Source organism: Aspergillus thermomutatus (assembly GCF_002237265.1).
Source record: "Aspergillus thermomutatus strain HMR AF 39 chromosome Unknown NODE_170, whole genome shotgun sequence".
NCBI classification, from domain to species: Eukaryota; Fungi; Ascomycota; class Eurotiomycetes; order Eurotiales; family Aspergillaceae; genus Aspergillus; species Aspergillus thermomutatus.
In genome coordinates this window covers 48,426-66,686 of record NW_020798219.1, presented here as the reverse complement: position 1 = coordinate 66,686, position 18,261 = coordinate 48,426, and the positions used below count along the sequence as shown (strand labels likewise).

Below are 18,261 nucleotides of genomic sequence, written 5' to 3'. Positions count from 1 at the left end.
TTATGTGTGATTAGTTGGTATTTAAAATTAATGAATATGTATATTTGTTGAGTATTTTTTTTTTTTTTTTTTTTTTAAAAGAAGAAGAGGCAAACGGATTTTCCCTTTTTTTCTGTGGGTTGGGGGAGGTTATAAAAAAAAACAAAAATAACTTAAAAAAAACTAATAAAGAAAAAAAAAGAAGCCAATTCTTTTTTTTGGAAACCCCAAAAGGCAAAGGGGGGGAAAAAAAAAAAAAAAAAAAAAAAAAAAAAGTTCAGTCTCTGTTTTCCGCGTTTAAGCCTAAGGTCTTCTCTTAGGCTTTCATCGGCCTGTAGAAACCAAAATAATCGCATAAAATCGAAAGGTTCCTCCCGGTTGCCGTACGCCCGTCAGTAAGAGTGGGAGGATTTTAGTGGACTTCAGGGCTTGTGTGGGTATTTTACCAGTAGTACTATGAACCAGGCCTAAGGTAAGGTAGGTACCTTAGGACAGGTTGTGTATACTCACCAATTCATCCTAAGGTATGTACTCTCGTATTTCTACCTATGTAATTCTTAAGCCATGGCTCTCTAGCTTTCTTTTGATTTGTATTGCATTGGATATATTGCCCTGGAGGAGAAGTACCTAGATTTCTCATGAGCGTCCTTACGGCCTGAGGCCTTTGCCGTTAATACATGATTATTACCTCAACCCTCAACCACTAATCAAAGTACCTACCTAAGGTACCTACTACTAGGTACTCTGGTTTCGGAATCGCTAATACAGCCCCTCTACCCCTCCTTTGCAAAATTAATAAATCTAACAAGGGCATTCTTTTACAATCATAACTCATAAGTCCTTCTGAGGATCATCAATGTCCAACAACATAGATGAGGTATTGTTGACAAGCACCGAGGCTACCTTATACGTCAATCCCTTCTACTGTCATCCATACTTCTTGGAATCTGGACTTTAGATCTCCAGGTACATTTCCCTTTCGACTTCCACGCCCATCCAATCATCCAAAGCACAGTCAAACCCCAAGTAACATCCTCCCTTACGTCTATCTCGCAACGCCAACATACCTTAGTATCCAGAAATAGATTAAGTGGAAGAAGATGAGGTATAAAACAACAACAACAACAGGAATCTAACCTGTAGCTCTACCTCAACTGTAGGTACCGTGAGTTCTGTTGCATTATAAGCCCAGAGCAGTAAGGCGAGAATGAGTGATAGCCTCCATATTATATTGATGGGCTCTTCGCTTCTCCCGGAAGTACTACTAAGAGTTATATTCTACACAAACTCTTATCCCAGCACCCTGTTGTGCAAAATAAAGCATTACAACAATACTTCCAAGCCTCCTCATTCCAGTTAAGGATATCCAGGCGTAAATATAGGTACTTGCAAAAGAGCGCAACTATTGAACTTTACCAACCCTTACAAGAATGATTACAGGACGCCTATGAAAATTTATAGTATCCTAATATTATTCATAAACATCTCTCAACTCTGAGAACTCCAGAATCCAAATGGAGTAATTTACCTATGTATCGGTGGGGCGGTCTGTTAATGTGTGTGGTCATTGTATTACATGGGATAGCTCCCGTCGTCATTGAGATACATGCCTCAAAGAACTTTAACCCGGCAGGATCACATTTATGCTCGTGCGACTCGCTCTTCATTTACCAGGCTTTAAATGAGCAATCAATCGGCCTCAAGTAGTACATACTCCCTTTCTGTCCCGTATTTGGTGTTGCTCCCTGGATAAAATATTCACATGGCTCGTCTTCATGTGTAGGATCAAATTTCCTGGCTTGGGTAACGAAGAGTCCGCACTTCAGCCGCAGGCGCTGTTTGAGATTGACGGACCGGGCCTCCTGCAGAGCAGTTCAACTCATTCATCAGACTGCAAGTCTCACCTATTCCATCCGGTATATATCTCATGTTCAGCTTTCACCTTCCACGGTTATAACTGTCGTCCAGAAACACTGCAGGGCCAAGCCGACTGACAGTTACATAATGAGGGCCGTCTGTGTAATACACATGCAATCTTGAATCACACGTGAGTCGTGACACGCAAAATTATGGCCTTCCGGCATGAGCCGTGGGGGAGATTTGCTGGCTTGGATGAAACTGCGGTAGACTTATCCCTAATCCCTACTAGTCACATCATGGATTTGTTCGAGAAGAACATGGATTGATCTTGTAACCTTGTAACGCCGCTAACGGTTACATAGCAAAGTAATCCATTCGCTTAGCACCTAGCAGCCCGCATGGTTCGCTGCCATTAGGGCTGAGCCTGTATCAACAATAGACAGTATAACGGATGGACCCATGGGGTAAATGATGTCGGAATCCTTCGGGGCCTCGGTGTCCCTCTGTAGTATTGGTAGGTATATTATTTATCCAAGACTCAGTACCCAAGCCCGCAGTGCAGTTTTGCTTATTTTCAGACAGGCAGACTAAGATAGACTATGGCGGTGGGATACTTTCCATATCACGTGAGCCCAACAGGGTCCGTGATTTAAGAGACTGCTGGAATGACTTCAAATATCATGAGAGCGAGGATCACAAGTCGGTTCTCGAAGGTACTGCTGTTCACCAATGCCTCACACTAACCAGCACCTGTTCCCTAGGATCCAGTTCAATAGAGGACTGTTGAGAAGTCGCCAAGCCCAAGCGTGTGAGGACCTGCCACACCAGCTTACGCTTGAGACCTTCGCGTATCGGGATCTTCTCAAGCGCGTCAAGCCCATTAAAGTACTTGATATATGTCGGCCATAGATCCTTCATTGGAGTGCTCAGTCCAGCATACTCAGAGTCTACTTCACCTCCAGCGGCACTCGATCCTTCTCCCCGGTGACGGCCCGCGGATCGAGGGTGCTCAGGAAACCGGGAGACAATCTGTTCCAACCACCGTGACTCCAGCGGTGAGGCACGGTGAGGGTAAAGAATCAAAGATGATGTTCTCAACGACGTCTTTCGATCTAGCATGGAATGTGAGAGACGCAGGTTGCTCTCCGGCTGATAATGCCCGGGCATTGGCGTTTCTTCCCCGCTACCCTGGCTTGCCAGCGATGACGACGAGGACGAGCTGGCATCGTCGTTTTCATCCGCTTCGTTTCCATCTTCGCCACCCGCGGGCTTCTGTGCCTCCAAGGATCTGCCTTTTCGCAGATATTTGTCCACTTCTTCACGACGGAGAGCAACTTCTACGGCCATCTTTATCTCCGGGGTGACTTTGACCCTTGCAAATGATCGAAGTTGAGTCACCCAACCCCCTCTTAGCAGCCACGCCAAGATAGCAAAATATGTCTCCTTATGGTCTTTGCTCGGGATAAAACTTCCATATGGTCTGGGTGTTCCGCTCAGGGCAGAAAGCATCTTGGGCAAACTGGGTAGGGTTGGGAATGCTGCTTGATAGGCAGCAGTGGCTATTTCCAGCTTGCTCAAGTCGCAGTTCGGAGATACAATATACGTATGGCGTTGGTGAATTGGGGGTATGGCGCGTGCACGTCGCCAGTAAACGAGATGACTGGCCAGCATCTGTATAGTCGAGAGGGGTATGCCGGATGTCGCGGATATCTGCGCAAAGGATTTCGTTGGCTTGGAGCATCGAAGATAGTGGGCAAGAGCAGGTGCCAGAGCACCACCGGACGCTTCGACGTCCTTGAGAATTGCCGCCTCGTTGTCCAGCAACAACAAAGCAAAGTTTTTGGCTAGCACCTGATGCGGTGCGGTGTTTTCATCGGCAGTAGGGTCGTCCACCGGGCTGACGCTGTCTGCAGTGGTGAGCCAGAGACCCGGGTATGCTTTATCAGCTGGTCCAGGCAGATAAGGTGTTGAAGTTAGAGGAGGTATCTGAAGCGATATGGAAACATCCGGACTCAGCGGAACAGATGCGATTTTGGATGCGGATATGCTAGTGTAGACGGTGTAGATAGCCCTAGCGAGCGACGATTGATTGATCAACTCCGAGTAAAGGGCGTTAAGGGAGGTTCCTGCATAACAAAGCATCAGCATTCAGGCATCTCAGAGAACGTTCACGAACATGCGACTTACTCCTCTCTTTAGCTTTTTCTTTGAGATGTGATATATGTTGGGCCTCTTTCCAGACGTAATCGGTTCGGGCCTGCTCCCATTTTAAGGCTTTGGCGAACTTCTTTATGATATTGTCGTATACCTCTCTAATGCGCATGGAGTATTCCAGTAAAGGAGGGTCTAGCACGAAGACCACGTTGAACATCGTCATAGAATCCTTGTCATCACCGTCCACACAGTCAACGGATGACCTTGCCGCTTTGCTGCTAGTTCCCAACGCTCGTTTGGCCTCTGTGAAGGTCATCTGCTTGGGACTCAGCGTCTCAGTCGAGGCCGCAATCAGTCCACCGCCGCCGCCGGTGTTGCCGCCAGCATCGCCGTCCTCATCATCCGGCGCCTGCTCTGCATTCTCGTTATGCCCAAGTTCGCCTCCCTCCCACACGGCACGGGGCTTCTTCCTTTTCTTCCGTCTCTGTTTCCTCCACGTCCCGTCCTCGCGAACAAAAACCGGCCATCCAATAAACGCCAGGTCGTTGATCCCTACCTCGAAACGGCGCTTATGCCACGCAGGCGACGGACTCAATAACTTCTCCCAGACATCGGCAGGAAGTCCCAGAAGCGACTCCCACGGTGGACGATACGGCCCACCCGCTCCTCCCGAGCCATCCTCTTGCCTGTCCGACGTCGCGCCCGGGTCCTCCTCGACATCTGAATTGCCACCTCGTTTGCGAAACAACGTCCGGCCGGATCCAATCGATCCAGCGCGCTGGGAATCGCCGCCGGGAGAGACAGACATGGCGACATGATCGTCGAGGCCGAAGTTACTCGACCGTCGTCCCGATACCACGCTCCCGCTGAGGTGACTCTGGCTCTGGTTCTGGCTCTGAAGCTGGCGCTGGTGCTCCTCCTCGTCCTCGTCGGAGGTGGACCCACTCTCCTCGCTGGAGCTTGATTCATTGCTCTTGTAGCCTTGTCCGTTCTTCGAGCGCGAAGTGCGTCGTTCCTTGGGCGCGGGTCTCAAGCCATTCTCGCTGAGCGGGTTCGGAGGGTAATGGAACACGAAGCGTGGGCCAGCACGGGAGCGGACAATTAAGATGATGGCAACCAGGCAGGGATCTGGTGGACGTGCAATTGACGACATTTGATGGCTGATGATTACTCCATTAGTAGTGTGTGGACTTTGTGAAAAAAAAAGGGTTGAGCGCAAGCCAACTGGGCCTTCCCCGGAGCAGCTGGGTAGGAGTGCGTGAGCTGAAATGGAGATACGTAGATAGCGGTGGTTTGGGGTTGTCGATCGCGGGATAATATCAAAAGCAAGTCTCCCCGCATCAAGTTTCAATAATGGCCAACTCTGGTCGTAACCACTAACCCCTTCACTGAGGATCTATACCTCTCATTCAAAACTGATAAATCTGTGTTCACTTGAAAAAAATATTAGGATCAAAGCATGAGTACGCTTTTCATCCGACCGCTTGGTTCAGAGGGAGGGCAGATTGATCAACCCCAACAGGCGCATTGGTCTTGGCCTTTATTGCTTTCATGTTGATATACAAGAGATGCGATATGTCCAATATATACAGATAGAGCAAATCCCCAGAACGCCGTGAGCAATATAGCAATAGTCGTGAGAGCTGGGGCATTCATATTCCTGACTTCATCATGCCCAGTATATCGTACACTCCCCATCTTCAGTCGCCAACAGTACTATGATTTTGTCCCTGCATTCTGCCCGGCCACTGTGTTGTTTTGCGCTTCCTGTTTGTCAAATACGAGTCCGAGATTTTTGAAGTCGTCGGGCGCCATAAGGTTCCTGCCCAATCGAGGATATTAGCATCATTCTTGCGAGATTAATGATTTGTATCGCGACTTGGCCAGGTCTATGTTATGAAGAACATTGTCACGGCCCAGACATACTTATCCATTCGACAGCTCAGATATCCCTTGGCTAACTTGCGACACTCTTCGTCGTTAACCCCTCTCCTCAGTTTCAGACATTTCAGATACTGGGAAATAAGGTGCTTGCATTCGCCTGTAGACTGTTAGCCCGAATTTTTGCGCAATCCGCAGTAGCAATATTTCATGGCAAGTGTCGTTTCCTCGAGAACTGATATGTTGCTGGAACGATCGGATTGATGGACTTCTCCACTGGGGTCCGAAGACAACACGGACAAAGAGAGTTACCTTCATGATCAAGTGGAAAACTCCCTCGCTCAGGACTAGTTGAGCCGATTAGCCGCTGTCTCGTGTCCGGTCACCAAGCGCATAACTCGAGAATTCGGAGCGGTGTAAAAAGGACTCACGGAGTAGGCTTGATATTGGTTGCGCCGCCACCAGGGCTTCCGAAACTCATCGCGATTCGATTATACGAACAGTGACTCAAGCAGACTGTGAGCAGTAATAATAACGTAAAATAGAGACGAATAGAGCCAATGAGTAAATGCGGTACGGAGTTGAGCTGTCAGATGTCGAAAATTGAGGCCGAAACCGACGGTTCTCAAACAGGGCAAACAGTCCAAACATGTGAGATCATCTTATCAGCCATTCAGAGATGCGAGAAGGACAGCATCAACACGGGATACTGAGCTTAGGTAGATGCTATGACCTCTTGATCCTTGTCATCGTGGCCTTGTAGCTGGTTTGTGCAGAATGTTCTTGATAAGGTATGTTTGCTTCATTGGATGAGGTGTTTCAGAGGTCTGGCTGTGCTTAGATTCTCCATATGATGCAAGCTATATATACATGACGTTGTTCCCCCGACTTGAGCAGCTGTACTTCAATACATATTCCCTCTAGACAGCCAGTTCTAAGAACTGTTGAATTCGCATTTTCGATCGCAAAAATACCCGTCAGGATGCCCATGTAAGTTCGCAAATTGGTAAACGGCATCTGCGTTCATATACATCCCTCGCTTGCCGTTCATATCAGACCAGCAACCACTGATACTGTGGACACAGGAAACTCGAAGGAAGTTGCCAGTGCGGCGGGGTGGAATTTACGCTCGATTCTCAAACCCCTGCTCCCTATCAGCTTTGTGCATGCAGCATCTGCCGCAAAGTTGGTGGCTATAGCGGCAGCGTCAACCTGGGAGGCATCGCCGATAGCCTCAAAGTCATCAAGGGGAAGGATCTCATCAAGTATGTATTGACTCCAGACATGCCCGGCACAGAATGTAAGGTCTTTTGATTAAGCGTTGGTCTGACAAAGGCAGGAAATACAACGCCATAAAGGACCGTGGCACTCCCAACGAGGTGAAGTGCTCGTCTGAACGTAGCTTCTGTTCCAACTGCAGTACTATGCTCTGGCTATGGGACTATCACTGGCCGGAGCTGATCCATCCTTTCGCATCTGCCATCGACACCGAGTTGCCGGTCCCAGACGAGATGGTCTGCATCATGGCAAGCTCCAAGCCATCCTGGGTACGATGGCCCGAAGGCAAGAAATCGGTGCATGATGTCTACAACGACGACAGCATTGAAGAGTGGCACAAGAAACACGACCTATTCCAGGAGTGAAAAATACGTTGCAATTATCATGTGATGTTTACTGAAGAATATATTAAGAAAAGAAGCATTAAAAACTCTTGCATTTCCCTAGGGCTTATAACAAAGCAATCTGACTGCAAATAACAAGTTAGCCGAAGTAACTTTCAGGCTTCCACAACAGATCATCGGAGAAGACGAGGTATCAGTTCTCCAAGGTGAAATGATGTTTTTCTTCAAGATGTATTCAGTAAGAACACAGCGAATCAAGAGATCATCATACAACGTCTGAGGCAAAAGAGAAGGGGCAGCACTCACACTGCAACAAACGTCGTTAGCAATGACTACGATGGAAGTATTCCTATAACCATTCGGACAATCAGCAAGTCTGCTCAGGACGAGTGGTGTGTGATGCAAGCGAGAACAAGTGTCAACTATAGTCAGGCTGTGACGAGTAAGCATATGTTTGAGCAATCAGGACCTCGCAGTACTAACCTCATTAAATCAGATTTTTGTTGTAAGATGTTCATTTCCAGAACGCGTGAGCGCCCAGATCAAACAGTGTGAATAACGTGTTCATCATGTAGAGTTGACCGATGAATGCAAGGGCAATTGATGGGAAGATTGAGTAAATATAAAATACCTAGTACAATTTGTTAGTCGTGTCCAAAAGCCCAAAGTACGACGATAACTGAAGACGGCCGAGAAAAGCTCAGGTGACGAGATCTCAACAAGTGATACACCTTCACAACACCCGCAGAGTTTGTACGCTCTACTTTTGATGGATGAGGGAAGCTGCACACAATCTGTCCGCCCGTTCGTTCAAGATATCTTCATCGAGGCGGCCGTCAAGGCAGTTTAAAGTAAAGCGGATGGTATTTACCTATTGTACAGCTCGTTAGTAATCGAGGACAACACTGGAATGGGATGAACAATTCAGGCATGATGTGAAGTGGTCAGACAAGGCTGAAACTTAAGTTTAGACAGATTCCACATGGTGATTAAGTTTGAGGAATGCCTTAGCGTGTCGTAGAGTCATCACTCAATGGCAAGGGGAAAGCAAGATGAAAAATTAAGAGCCAACGTACCTTTTACTATTGTTGATGGGATATATTCCAAATGCTCAAGCTATAGTTTGACTAGGATTTCCTGATAGACAGAACGTCAGCAAGGTATGCAAGAGAAAGACAGCAGGTCATCCAGTGACATGTGGGAAAGAGTCAGAGTAATTCTAGAGACTTTCAAAGGGTCCTTCATGAATTTTCGGACTGGATACTCCTGTTAAGGAATTCATCCTGTAAAGAAACATGTGTTGATGTATAAATTAGCATTGGGAAGCTCACCTTTTCTACGCAAATGTATTCAATGGGAAGCATAAATGCCAACGATCATTGTAAAGAGAATAAACAAGGAGCCAGAGGTTGGACAATCATCAAGTCCGTTGTGAGGCTTGCGGTTGTGAGGCTTGCAGTTGCAAGCTATGGTCGTCGGGAAAAAAATATTATTCTTGTGGGTTGAGATGAATTTTTATAGGAGGAAGCTTTAGCGTGCGGTAAGCGGCCTGTACCATAAGTGCTGTTTGACAACTTCTCAAACACTATGTATGGCATGGAGAGTCTGAGACCGTTGATGGGATGAGGTCCCTTCCAGAATCATGGATGTAGAAGAAAATGCTTAATGGCATATTGAGCTATATTACGTACTAAATCATCTACTTGAAGCTGAAGGTATCTGAATAGGAGAACGAGCTCCCTTTCGACCTATGAGCGACGCCCAGGACGTTGATCTTATTTGGAGTACGGAGTACTACCTATGATCTTGGCTTACTTCTACCTCCAAGTCAAAATCTAGAGCGCTTGGCCATGAAAATGACAAATGCCAATACAAATTCTTATTTCATGCCGTCAGTCTGTCTCGAGAAGACGTCATATTCGTCCGCATTAAGGCAGGGAATTCTGGCCTGGTTTTAGCTGGTCAACAAGGCAAAGGCTTTTGGACGTCAAACTGACGTAGAGTGCTCGGCTTTGATTCCCTGCCTTCTAGACGTGGCTCAATTTATAAAGTAAAGCTTTTGGCCGTAGGAAACAGTCTGTCAGTAGACCATCGAGTCGCCAGCTAGGATTGAGACCTCACTACACATAGTCCTTTGTTAATAATCAGAAGATCGCACGAAAATGCCGACTAAATTCAAGCTCAACACCGGCGCCGAGATTCCCGCCGTCGGTTTCGGAACCTGGCAAGACGAGCATGCCCAGGAAGACGCCGTCGCAGAGGCTCTCAAAGCAGGATACCGCCATATTGACACGGCCAGAGTGTAAGTGTGGATTTGGCTTTGTGTGCTCGAATGACATCCCGTCTCTGACGACGGACAGATATTTGACCGAAAAGGCCGTAGGAAGAGCAATCAAGAAGAGTGGTGTACCTCGAGAACAGCTTTTTATAACGACCAAACTGTGGAACAACAAGCACCATCCCGATGATGTCGCTCAGGCACTCGATGCTTCTCTCGCCGACTTGCAGTTGGATTATGTCGACTTGTTTTTGATACACTGGCCGGTGGCTTGGAAACGGGGAGATGACCTCTTCCCCAAGGAAAATGGGAAGTATGTCCTGGAGGACATTGACTATGTGGACGTATGTACATGCTTGCCATCAATCGGACCTATGTCCCGGTCACTGATCGCATGGTCGCAGACATATAAAGCCATGGAGAAATTGCTGTCTACCGGCAAGACCAAAGCCATTGGCGTTTCAAACTTCTCCAAGGCAGAGATCGAACGCTTGATCCAGAACACCTCGGTCGTGCCGGCTGTCCACCAGCTTGAAGGTCATCCTTGGCTGCAGCAGCGCTCCTTTGTCGATTGGCACAAGTCAAAGGGCATCCATGTCACGCACTACTCTCCCTTTGGCAACCAGAACGAGATCTACTCCTCAAAAGGTCAGATTGGCAAGCTGATTGACGACCCGGTATTGGTCGAAATCGCGAAGAAGTATAATAAGTCCTCGGCACAGATTGCTCTTGGTAAGTTCCCTTGCAGAGTACATTAAGCCGGAGATGACGTTCATTGACCATGCATCGCACATTCAGCCTGGGGTATCACACAGGGCCATTCGGTACTGCCAAAATCCAAGACCCCATCTCGAATCAAGGCCAACCTCGAGGGCGACTTCCGTTTGAGTGATGAAGATATGAAAAAGATTCAAGGCATCGACAAGAAGCTACGCTTTAATGATAGCAGTGCTGATTTTGGTCGGGACTTCTTTACCGATTTGGATGGAAAGGAGTCGGTTTGAGCATACTGCATTATTGTTAGTCCAATCAAAGAAATCATGTAGCCTAGAGCAACAGAGGGCCCGAGTTAGAAGGAAAAAGCTTAATTGATTCGATGACATCCCCAGAGAAGCTGATTGATCGTCAAAGAAATCCCCTTGGTTTCTTGGAAAATCGTGGCGCAGTTCAAAGTTCCAAGCCGGTGCTTACAAGATACAAGGCCTCTTAATCCCAGCAGCCACCCAAGCCATTCATTTGTCCTTGCTCAATCCGCCCTCATCACTATTTATGTGCTCGCATGACCGCTTTGGCACGAGTATTCCATCAAAGTGTTCAAGCGCAAATTCTCATCGTCTTGCTCAAATCGTCAAGATAGATGCTTGCGTAGCATACAGTCAGATCCATAGTCCAAGACCACTTTCACGATGCGCCCTGCGCTGAGTCGTATACCGCTGCGCTTAGTTTTATCCTATATCCTGGACTGGATCTTCATAGTGTATGATGACCGTCCCTGAACTGAATATCGATGAACACTGTGTGTATAAGAATCACTGTTGGACTGACATATTTACAGCATCGTTGCGGTGATAGGATATGGCTTTTCCAAGGTCAAACCGAACCATAGACCTTTCTCCTTGACCGATCCAAGCATTTCCTTTCCGTATGCGGAACATGATACGGTCTCGACTGCTGTCCTGGTTGTGGTATCTCTGATTGCACCGGCTGTCATTATTGTGATTGCGGCCGTGCTTATCCCCATATCTACAAAAGAGGACAATGTGTCTCGATCATCACTCTGGAGATACAAGCTATGGGAATGGAATGCAGGATGGATGGGCTTGGCGGTCGCTTGTGCATGGGCGTGGATGGCGACCGAGGGCTTGAAGGATTTATATGGCAAACCACGACCCGACATGCTTGCGCGTTGCAACCCCGATCTCTCGAAGATTGCAACTTATGCTGTCAGTGGCCTGGGAGAGAAGCTTGCGGGGGCCACCACCCTGGTGACTTGGGAAATATGCCAAAACAAGTCAGATGTACTGACAAATGACGGATTTTCAAGCTTCCCCAGCGGACATTCATCTTGTAAGTGTCTGATGCCTGAGCCAGAGGGTTACAAACGATTGACACCTTGCAGTTTCTTTTGCGGGTTTGACATACTTGACTTTATGGCTATGTTCCAAGTTCTCAATCGGATTTCCATATCTCGGCCACTCTTTGTTGAACCAAAATCCGATCGGCCAGCCACACGGATCAATTCGAAAGCGCGGAGCAGCCCCGCCGGTTTATATGCTTGTCATCGCCTCTGTGCCTATTGCAGTGGCCAGCTTCATTGCTGCTTCCCGCTGGTTCGACCATCGTCATCACGGTTTTGACATTCTGTTTGGCAGTATCATGGGCGCTATATTTGCATGGATCGGGTTTCGAATGTACCACCTCCCGATCACGCGAGGCGCAGGGTGGTCTTGGGCGGCAAGAAGTCGCAGACACGCGTTCTTCAAGTGCCCCAGATTCCCAAGTGAGGCAGATGGAGACACACCAATTGACATTCACGATACTCAAAAGACAACACGGCAGGATGCTGACGTGGAGAGGGCAGCTGAGAACCTGGTATAAGATTCCAACTGCGGAGAGACATTTAATATTCGACACAGCGGTGGAGTTCGAGGTAATAATGTGTGCATGGAACATGGAATGCGAATATGCCAGTCATAAAGATAGTATTTCGAGCCATCGAGAGGTATACTCTGTGTATGTTAGTTAATATGATCAGGATGATGATAGTAGACATATCTTTTAAGGTTCTGAAACATACCAATCCTTCATCTCCATCCACCAACTCTGCCTTCATCCCATCTGGCCTTGGCTTCTCTTCTCGCGGCCAACTTGGCAGCCTCAGCTCGTACTCGTCTGACCCAATCTGCGACCTCCTTTTCAGTCGCTCGTCCGGGATGCTCTTCTTCGAGGAAGCTTTCCTCCACCGCTCGACAAACAGCCTCTTGCTCGGAAATAGAGGCTGATAGCCGTTGGTACAGAGCCTTGGGTGACCACGGCGCCAAGGCAGCATCCATTTCTGATTGTTTCTTTCTCCATGAAACTTCTAGTGATTGATGTTTCAGAAGAAGCGTCTCAGTCGAAGCGCGTTGTTCTTCCAGGCGCGCTTGCAGTTCGAGAAGGTGTTTGGTTAGATCCTGATTGTATTTGAGGAGAGATTGGAGGTTCTGTTGTTGGGCTGTGCATGACGGGTGTTGACTGGCCAAGGCGGAGGTGAGATTGGGGTCTTTAAGAATTGCCTGCAGATCAACAGTCCTACAAAATTAACAACCCAATATTTAGTGTATTGATTCCCTCGCGACAGTGGCACTCGGAAAAAACATACGATTTGTCTTTCACAACGTCTGGTAACCAGCCTTCTTCCACTGTCGGAGGCTTCGGTAGCGAGTTGAGGTTGTTGGCATGGACCGTTTCAGTCATGGAAGGAGACTGATATCTGTTTTCCCCATTCTTCCCTTCCTGAGCTTGGTAATATCCCCGGAATTGCTGCGTTGGCGTGCCTGGTATGGACTGATTGAGCTGCGGTGTTCCCCTTCGACTCGTTTCATGACTACTTGGCTTCGGAGGCGGAGGTGGAGGAGTATCTGGATTGAGTGCAGGATTCATGATGATAAAAGCCACAGGCAAGAACTGTAGTCCAGAGCGTATCCTGGATTGGGTCTGAAATGATGTGCGTGATGTCCTGTGTACCTTCAGTGTTCACCTCTGAAGAGGATGCGGGGAAAGCTGCTCTGCCGCAATCACGTGCATAGTACAGAATACAGGTACGGAGTACATTGTTCTTTATCACGAGGACTGTACATCCAACCTTGGTTTGAAAGGTATTCAGCGTCCTTCAGGAGTGAATAATTGATTACGTGAAAATCAATCCTCAAATGCAGCTTGGAAGTGAAAAGCTGTAAATAGTTGCATGTTCCGAGCTTGAATACTGCCGAAATGGTAACTGGGCGCCTGGGAGGAGAGTGACCATAAGTATTTATGAAATTTGACACATGAACATCCAAAAAAGCTATGCATATCAGCATGGCAATACAAAATAGCCTGGAGTGGCGAAGGGCTATCGCCTCTCCTTGAATATCCCAAAGATGTGCATGCTATCTGGAAGTTTTGCTGGTCTTGGCGAGGAAGGCGGACCATCAAAGATCTACACAAATTTGACAGCACATATGCCTTCGTGATGACATTGAGAACTCCATATTCTCATCTTGAGACGATGTGCAAGGGACACAATGGCTCTGAACGTTGCAGAGTCTTCGACTGGCCTAAGCTGACTGATATCTCGGTTTCACCCTCGAGTTTGGAGGCCTTGCCAGCCTGGTAACAGGCCCCAGCGTGTGCACCCTTCCGAGCAATGGTGGTAATGGAATTGGGGACAGTGTCATATAGCTTTTTGGCATTTATTCTCATCATCACGGCTTCGATTCCTCTGTCCTATTCCGTTCTCCGTCGAACATCTCTGTCCTGTGTTTCAATATTGGAGCCATTAAGGGCATCCATAACCAGCTGTCGTAGCTGGTTTTGCGTAGCTTCGCTGTGAAAGTCCTCCCGCGCGGCCAGCTCGTCAATCCTGCGTTTGAACTCCGGGTCCACCTGGTCCGTCCCTGCACTCGCTTCCTGCTCCGATACTGTTTCCAGATTGAGACTGATATTTGGCGGCAATGGAGGAGGAGTATTGAAGGCGTCTAATGATGAGCCTGCAGGTGCTGATGGAGATATGCCCATAACTTTTGCGAGGTATGCTGCGACTTCGGGAAATGAGCCATCGCTCTCAATGGTCTCCTGCGCCGTTAACCCTTCATCGTTCCTCTTATTATAGTCCACACCTAGCTCCTCGACGAGACATTTGGCGATATCAGCATTCTCAGTGACAAATAGGCAGGTCTCGCCGTCCTCATCGAGAAGGTTGACGTCCACATTAAACTCTCTGACAAGCGCGCGTAGGAGGTCGGCATGGCCATACGAAGCCGCAGCGTGCAAGAGAGAGTATCCGTGCTCATCTTGACAAGATGCGACGGCTGGATTCGAGCGCAAAAGAGTCAATAGGGCGGAAGGGTTATCGGCGGCCAGAATGTAGGGGTTTGGTTGAGTCATTGTGACTGTACAGTAGCAACAGATCTGGGCCTAACGAATGAGTCAACGAAACCAGGGTCAATTCCAAATCGCCAAGAAATAATGAAGCCATCCGAAATTTCATACCTGATAGTGCAGATTGCGATGATGCTGAATGGTTAAACAGATCAAAAGTTTATTGAGGTTGATAATGGTAGTCGGGCGGTGATATTTTTTATTTTCCTTTCCCCTCTGCTGCCCCGCAAATCAGACATTGGTATGATCTCACTCGTTTTTTTTTGTTTCGGTCTCAGTTTCTTCTTCCACAACAGATCACGGTTGACTCATATAATTCAGGCAGACATCGCAAGGCTTTTTCTCGAGCACGAGGCAAGGGTAGCCTCTCGCTTCTCAGAGGTTAGGGGGCCTTTTTAATAAGAAGCTTCTCTCACACTCTCCCGCTAGTCATTCTGGCATCGCTCGTCTTTGCTGCCTTCCTCTTCAATTTCTCCTCCTTTCCCTCAAAAGAATCACCATTGTACACAGCTACACCTTGCAATTATACTGGTGCATCTCTATAGTGAATCTTGATAACAATTTCAATATGGTTCAACAAGATCCTCAGGAAGTTGCGCATCTGGTTGAAGCCCTGGAGGCCTCCAGTAAGAAGAATAGACGCGAAGGGAAGAGAACATTTACCTGCAAGAAATCGACTTTCGCCGTGGCAGGCTCAGATATCTCTGTCGACTCCTGGAGGTTTATGGACTGGGATTACAAACGCAATAATCTTCCGACCTATGCCCGGGGTCTGTTCACGAGCAAGAGGAAAGACGGCACTCCCGAGATTGTAGTGCGCGGTTACGACAAGTTCTTCAATATCGATGAAGTGCCTACTACCAAGTGGCACAGTATCGAGACAAACACAAGGGGCCCCTATGAGCTCAGTGTCAAGGAGAACGGGTGTATCATCTTCATCTCCGGCCTGGAGGACGGTTCTTTACTTGTTTGTAGCAAGCATTCGACTGGAGTTCGACAGGACGTGAACCTGAGCCACGCTCAAGCCGGGGAAAAATGGGTCGAGCGTCATGTTGCATCCACAGGAAAATCCGTCAAGGACCTGGCCAGAGAGCTGCGCAGGCTCAACCTTACCGCTGTTGGAGAGCTCTGTGACGATAGCTTCGAGGAGCACGTCCTTGCTTACGATCCGGTGGCTGCAGGAATATATCTTCACGGCCTGAATTTCAATGTACCACAGTTTGCGACGTTGCCGAGCTCAGAAGTACATAAATTTGCAGATGCATGGGGGTTCAAGAAGGCCAAATTCCTCGTATACGATGACATCCATTCGGTCAAGAAGTTTCTCGATCACTGCGCTGAGACCGGCACTTGGGATGGCCGTGAGACGGAGGGATTTGTCATCCGGTGTCAGCTAAGGGAAGCGGGAGGCCCGTACATGGACTGGTTCTTCAAATACAAATTCGAGGAGCCATACCTGATGTATCGACAGTGGCGTGAATGTACCAAAGCGATTATCGCCGGGAAGTTTCCGACCATCAGAAAGCACCAGAAAATTACCGAAGAATATCTTCATTATGCTCGGAGGCAGCTCTCCCAAAATCCCAAGCTGGCCGACCTCTATAAGCAGAACCATGGGATCATCTCCATGCGGGAAGGATTTCTCAAGGAGAGAGGCTTAAAAGCATCAGATATCATCGCGATGGAAGCCGGGAACCGTGAGAAGGTGACCCGAGAGGTCATTCTAGCACCTATCGCTTCACTTGGCTGTGGGAAAACAACACTGGCTCTCGCTCTAACCAAGCTTTTTGGCTGGGGCCACGTCCAGAATGATAACATTCCCAAACAAAAGAACAAACCGAAGAAGTTTGCATTCGAAGTCGCCAATCTCCTCGCGGACAAACCAGTCGTGATCGCGGATCGCAACAACCATCAGAGGCGGGAGAGAGAGCAGCTCATGGAAGATATACTCCCTGGGTTTCCAGGCGCACGGCTTGTAGCTCTTCACTACGTTCACGAACCGAAAGACGTTTTACTTCCTTCAATCAGAGAGGTCACGCGCAAACGAGTCCTAGAGCGAGGAGACAATCACCAGACCATTCGCGCGGGAACGAAGAACTCGGATGAGATTATCGGCATCATGGAAGGCTTCTTGAACCGATTCGAGGGAATTGACACGGAGCGCGAACCCGACAGCGGCTTTGACCATGTCATCGACTTGGATGTTGCGGCATCTTCTCGAGAGAACCTCGAAACCGTGGTGAACGCGCTGCATTCATTCTACCCGGATCTTCTGCAGCGGGTTCCCACGTCGCAGGAGCTCGACGGTGCTATCAACTGGGCGATGACGGATTACCATGTCCAAATGGACCTTAGCTACAGCTACGGATCCACGAAGCCAAGCCAGAAATCGAACAAGAACAAGGGTCAGAATGGCGCTGTGCCGACCCCAGCACACGCTCCGGCCCCAGCTCCCACCCCAAGCCCCGAAGCACTAGCCCAGAAGATCGAATATTTCTGCATCTCTATCCCAACAGCTGAGGTCACTAGCCTCCTGCATTCGCTCTTCCCACCTTCCACACCCCCGGAAAAGGCACGTCTGTACCATCATCTTGTCAACTCGCGCCGCCTCCAGCCCACCTTCCACGTCACCCTCATCCACCGCGCCAGCAAGTCCGAGCGCGCCGATATCTGGGACCGCTACGCGAACCAATACATCGCCAAGATGAAGGAGCAGCCGCAGGCCCAGACCGCAACCCCCGTCCTGACTCCAACCCTGGCGCCCGCGCGGGTGCGCCTCGAGCGTCTCATCTGGGACGACCGCATCATGGCCTTTGTCGCGCGCATCATACCCCCCGAGGACCGCGAGCAACCCGACTGGCCGTGTGCGAATCCCATCCCGCACGTAACGGTCGGCACCGCCTCGGCGGAGGTCAAGCCCAAGGAGAGCAATGACTTGCTGCAGAGGTGGCTGGAGGTTGGATCGGGCGGGGAGACTGGGATCTGGGAGGCGGAGATCCCCGGCGTCAAGGTTGTGCAGGGCTCAGTCGGGTTGGTGATGAGCCGGGGGAAGTTGCTGAAATGAGATTGAGGTTTTGTAATGAGTCTACCCAGGCGATGGAATTGTCAGCGACCTGAACATACGTGTTCTATGCTACGCATCTACCCTACTTAAGGTAGCGCCAGAAGTAGGCTTAAACCAACGCAGTGAATACCAACAGTTAGTGATTATCCTCCCCATGCCTTTCGTAAGCAAGCTTCGAGTATGTCCACGGCAGGGCTCTCCTTGATCACTTCGGATTGTTCCAGCGATCAGTCTTCGAACACATTCGGTTGATGGTTCTGCTCTAAAGTCTATTAGGTATCCATGATAAGGTGTACGGTACA

General features: G+C 48.7%; 7 protein-coding genes across 7 annotated transcripts; 4 read left to right on the top strand and 3 right to left on the bottom strand.

Annotated features, from left to right (window-relative positions):
* Positions 1-2,562: 2,562 nt before the first annotated feature.
* Positions 2,563-5,146, bottom strand: NPR3 (nitrogen permease regulator 3 family protein; the record flags this gene model as incomplete). The annotated part of the gene is made up of 2 exons (XM_026760138.1): positions 2,563-3,965; positions 4,027-5,146. The coding sequence occupies 2 exons, from the start codon at positions 5,144-5,146 to the stop codon at positions 2,563-2,565; spliced, it is 2,523 nt and encodes an 840-aa protein (XP_026612499.1).
* Positions 5,147-6,856: 1,710 nt separating this feature from the next.
* On the top strand, positions 6,857-7,517 carry CDV56_106374 (GFA family protein; the record flags this gene model as incomplete). The annotated part of the gene is made up of 3 exons (XM_026759993.1): positions 6,857-6,864; positions 6,960-7,139; positions 7,214-7,517. 3 exons carry the CDS (start codon positions 6,857-6,859, stop codon positions 7,515-7,517), a joined length of 492 nt encoding a protein of 163 aa, XP_026612498.1.
* Positions 7,518-9,658: 2,141 nt separating this feature from the next.
* Positions 9,659-10,778, top strand: CDV56_106155 (aldo/keto reductase; the record flags this gene model as incomplete). Its single annotated transcript, XM_026759774.1, has 4 exons — positions 9,659-9,798; positions 9,857-10,118; positions 10,179-10,506; positions 10,573-10,778. The coding sequence occupies 4 exons, from the start codon at positions 9,659-9,661 to the stop codon at positions 10,776-10,778; spliced, it is 936 nt and encodes a 311-aa protein (XP_026612497.1).
* A 402-nt stretch (positions 10,779-11,180) lies between these two features.
* CDV56_106057 (phosphatase PAP2 family protein) lies at positions 11,181-12,372 on the top strand (the record flags this gene model as incomplete). The annotated part of the gene is made up of 3 exons (XM_026759676.1): positions 11,181-11,251; positions 11,330-11,841; positions 11,894-12,372. 3 exons carry the CDS (start codon positions 11,181-11,183, stop codon positions 12,370-12,372), a joined length of 1,062 nt encoding a protein of 353 aa, XP_026612496.1.
* A 206-nt stretch (positions 12,373-12,578) lies between these two features.
* CDV56_105983 (vacuolar protein sorting family 37 protein) lies at positions 12,579-13,416 on the bottom strand (the record flags this gene model as incomplete). The annotated part of the gene is made up of 2 exons (XM_026759602.1): positions 12,579-13,065; positions 13,136-13,416. The coding sequence occupies 2 exons, from the start codon at positions 13,414-13,416 to the stop codon at positions 12,579-12,581; spliced, it is 768 nt and encodes a 255-aa protein (XP_026612495.1).
* An 825-nt stretch (positions 13,417-14,241) lies between these two features.
* Positions 14,242-14,901, bottom strand: CDV56_105885 (ankyrin repeat protein; the record flags this gene model as incomplete). Its single annotated transcript, XM_026759504.1, has 1 exon — positions 14,242-14,901. The coding sequence occupies one exon, from the start codon at positions 14,899-14,901 to the stop codon at positions 14,242-14,244; it is 660 nt and encodes a 219-aa protein (XP_026612494.1).
* A 562-nt stretch (positions 14,902-15,463) lies between these two features.
* CDV56_105667 (tRNA ligase) lies at positions 15,464-17,959 on the top strand (the record flags this gene model as incomplete). The annotated part of the gene is made up of 1 exon (XM_026759286.1): positions 15,464-17,959. The coding sequence occupies one exon, from the start codon at positions 15,464-15,466 to the stop codon at positions 17,957-17,959; it is 2,496 nt and encodes an 831-aa protein (XP_026612493.1).
* Positions 17,960-18,261: the final 302 nt, after the last annotated feature.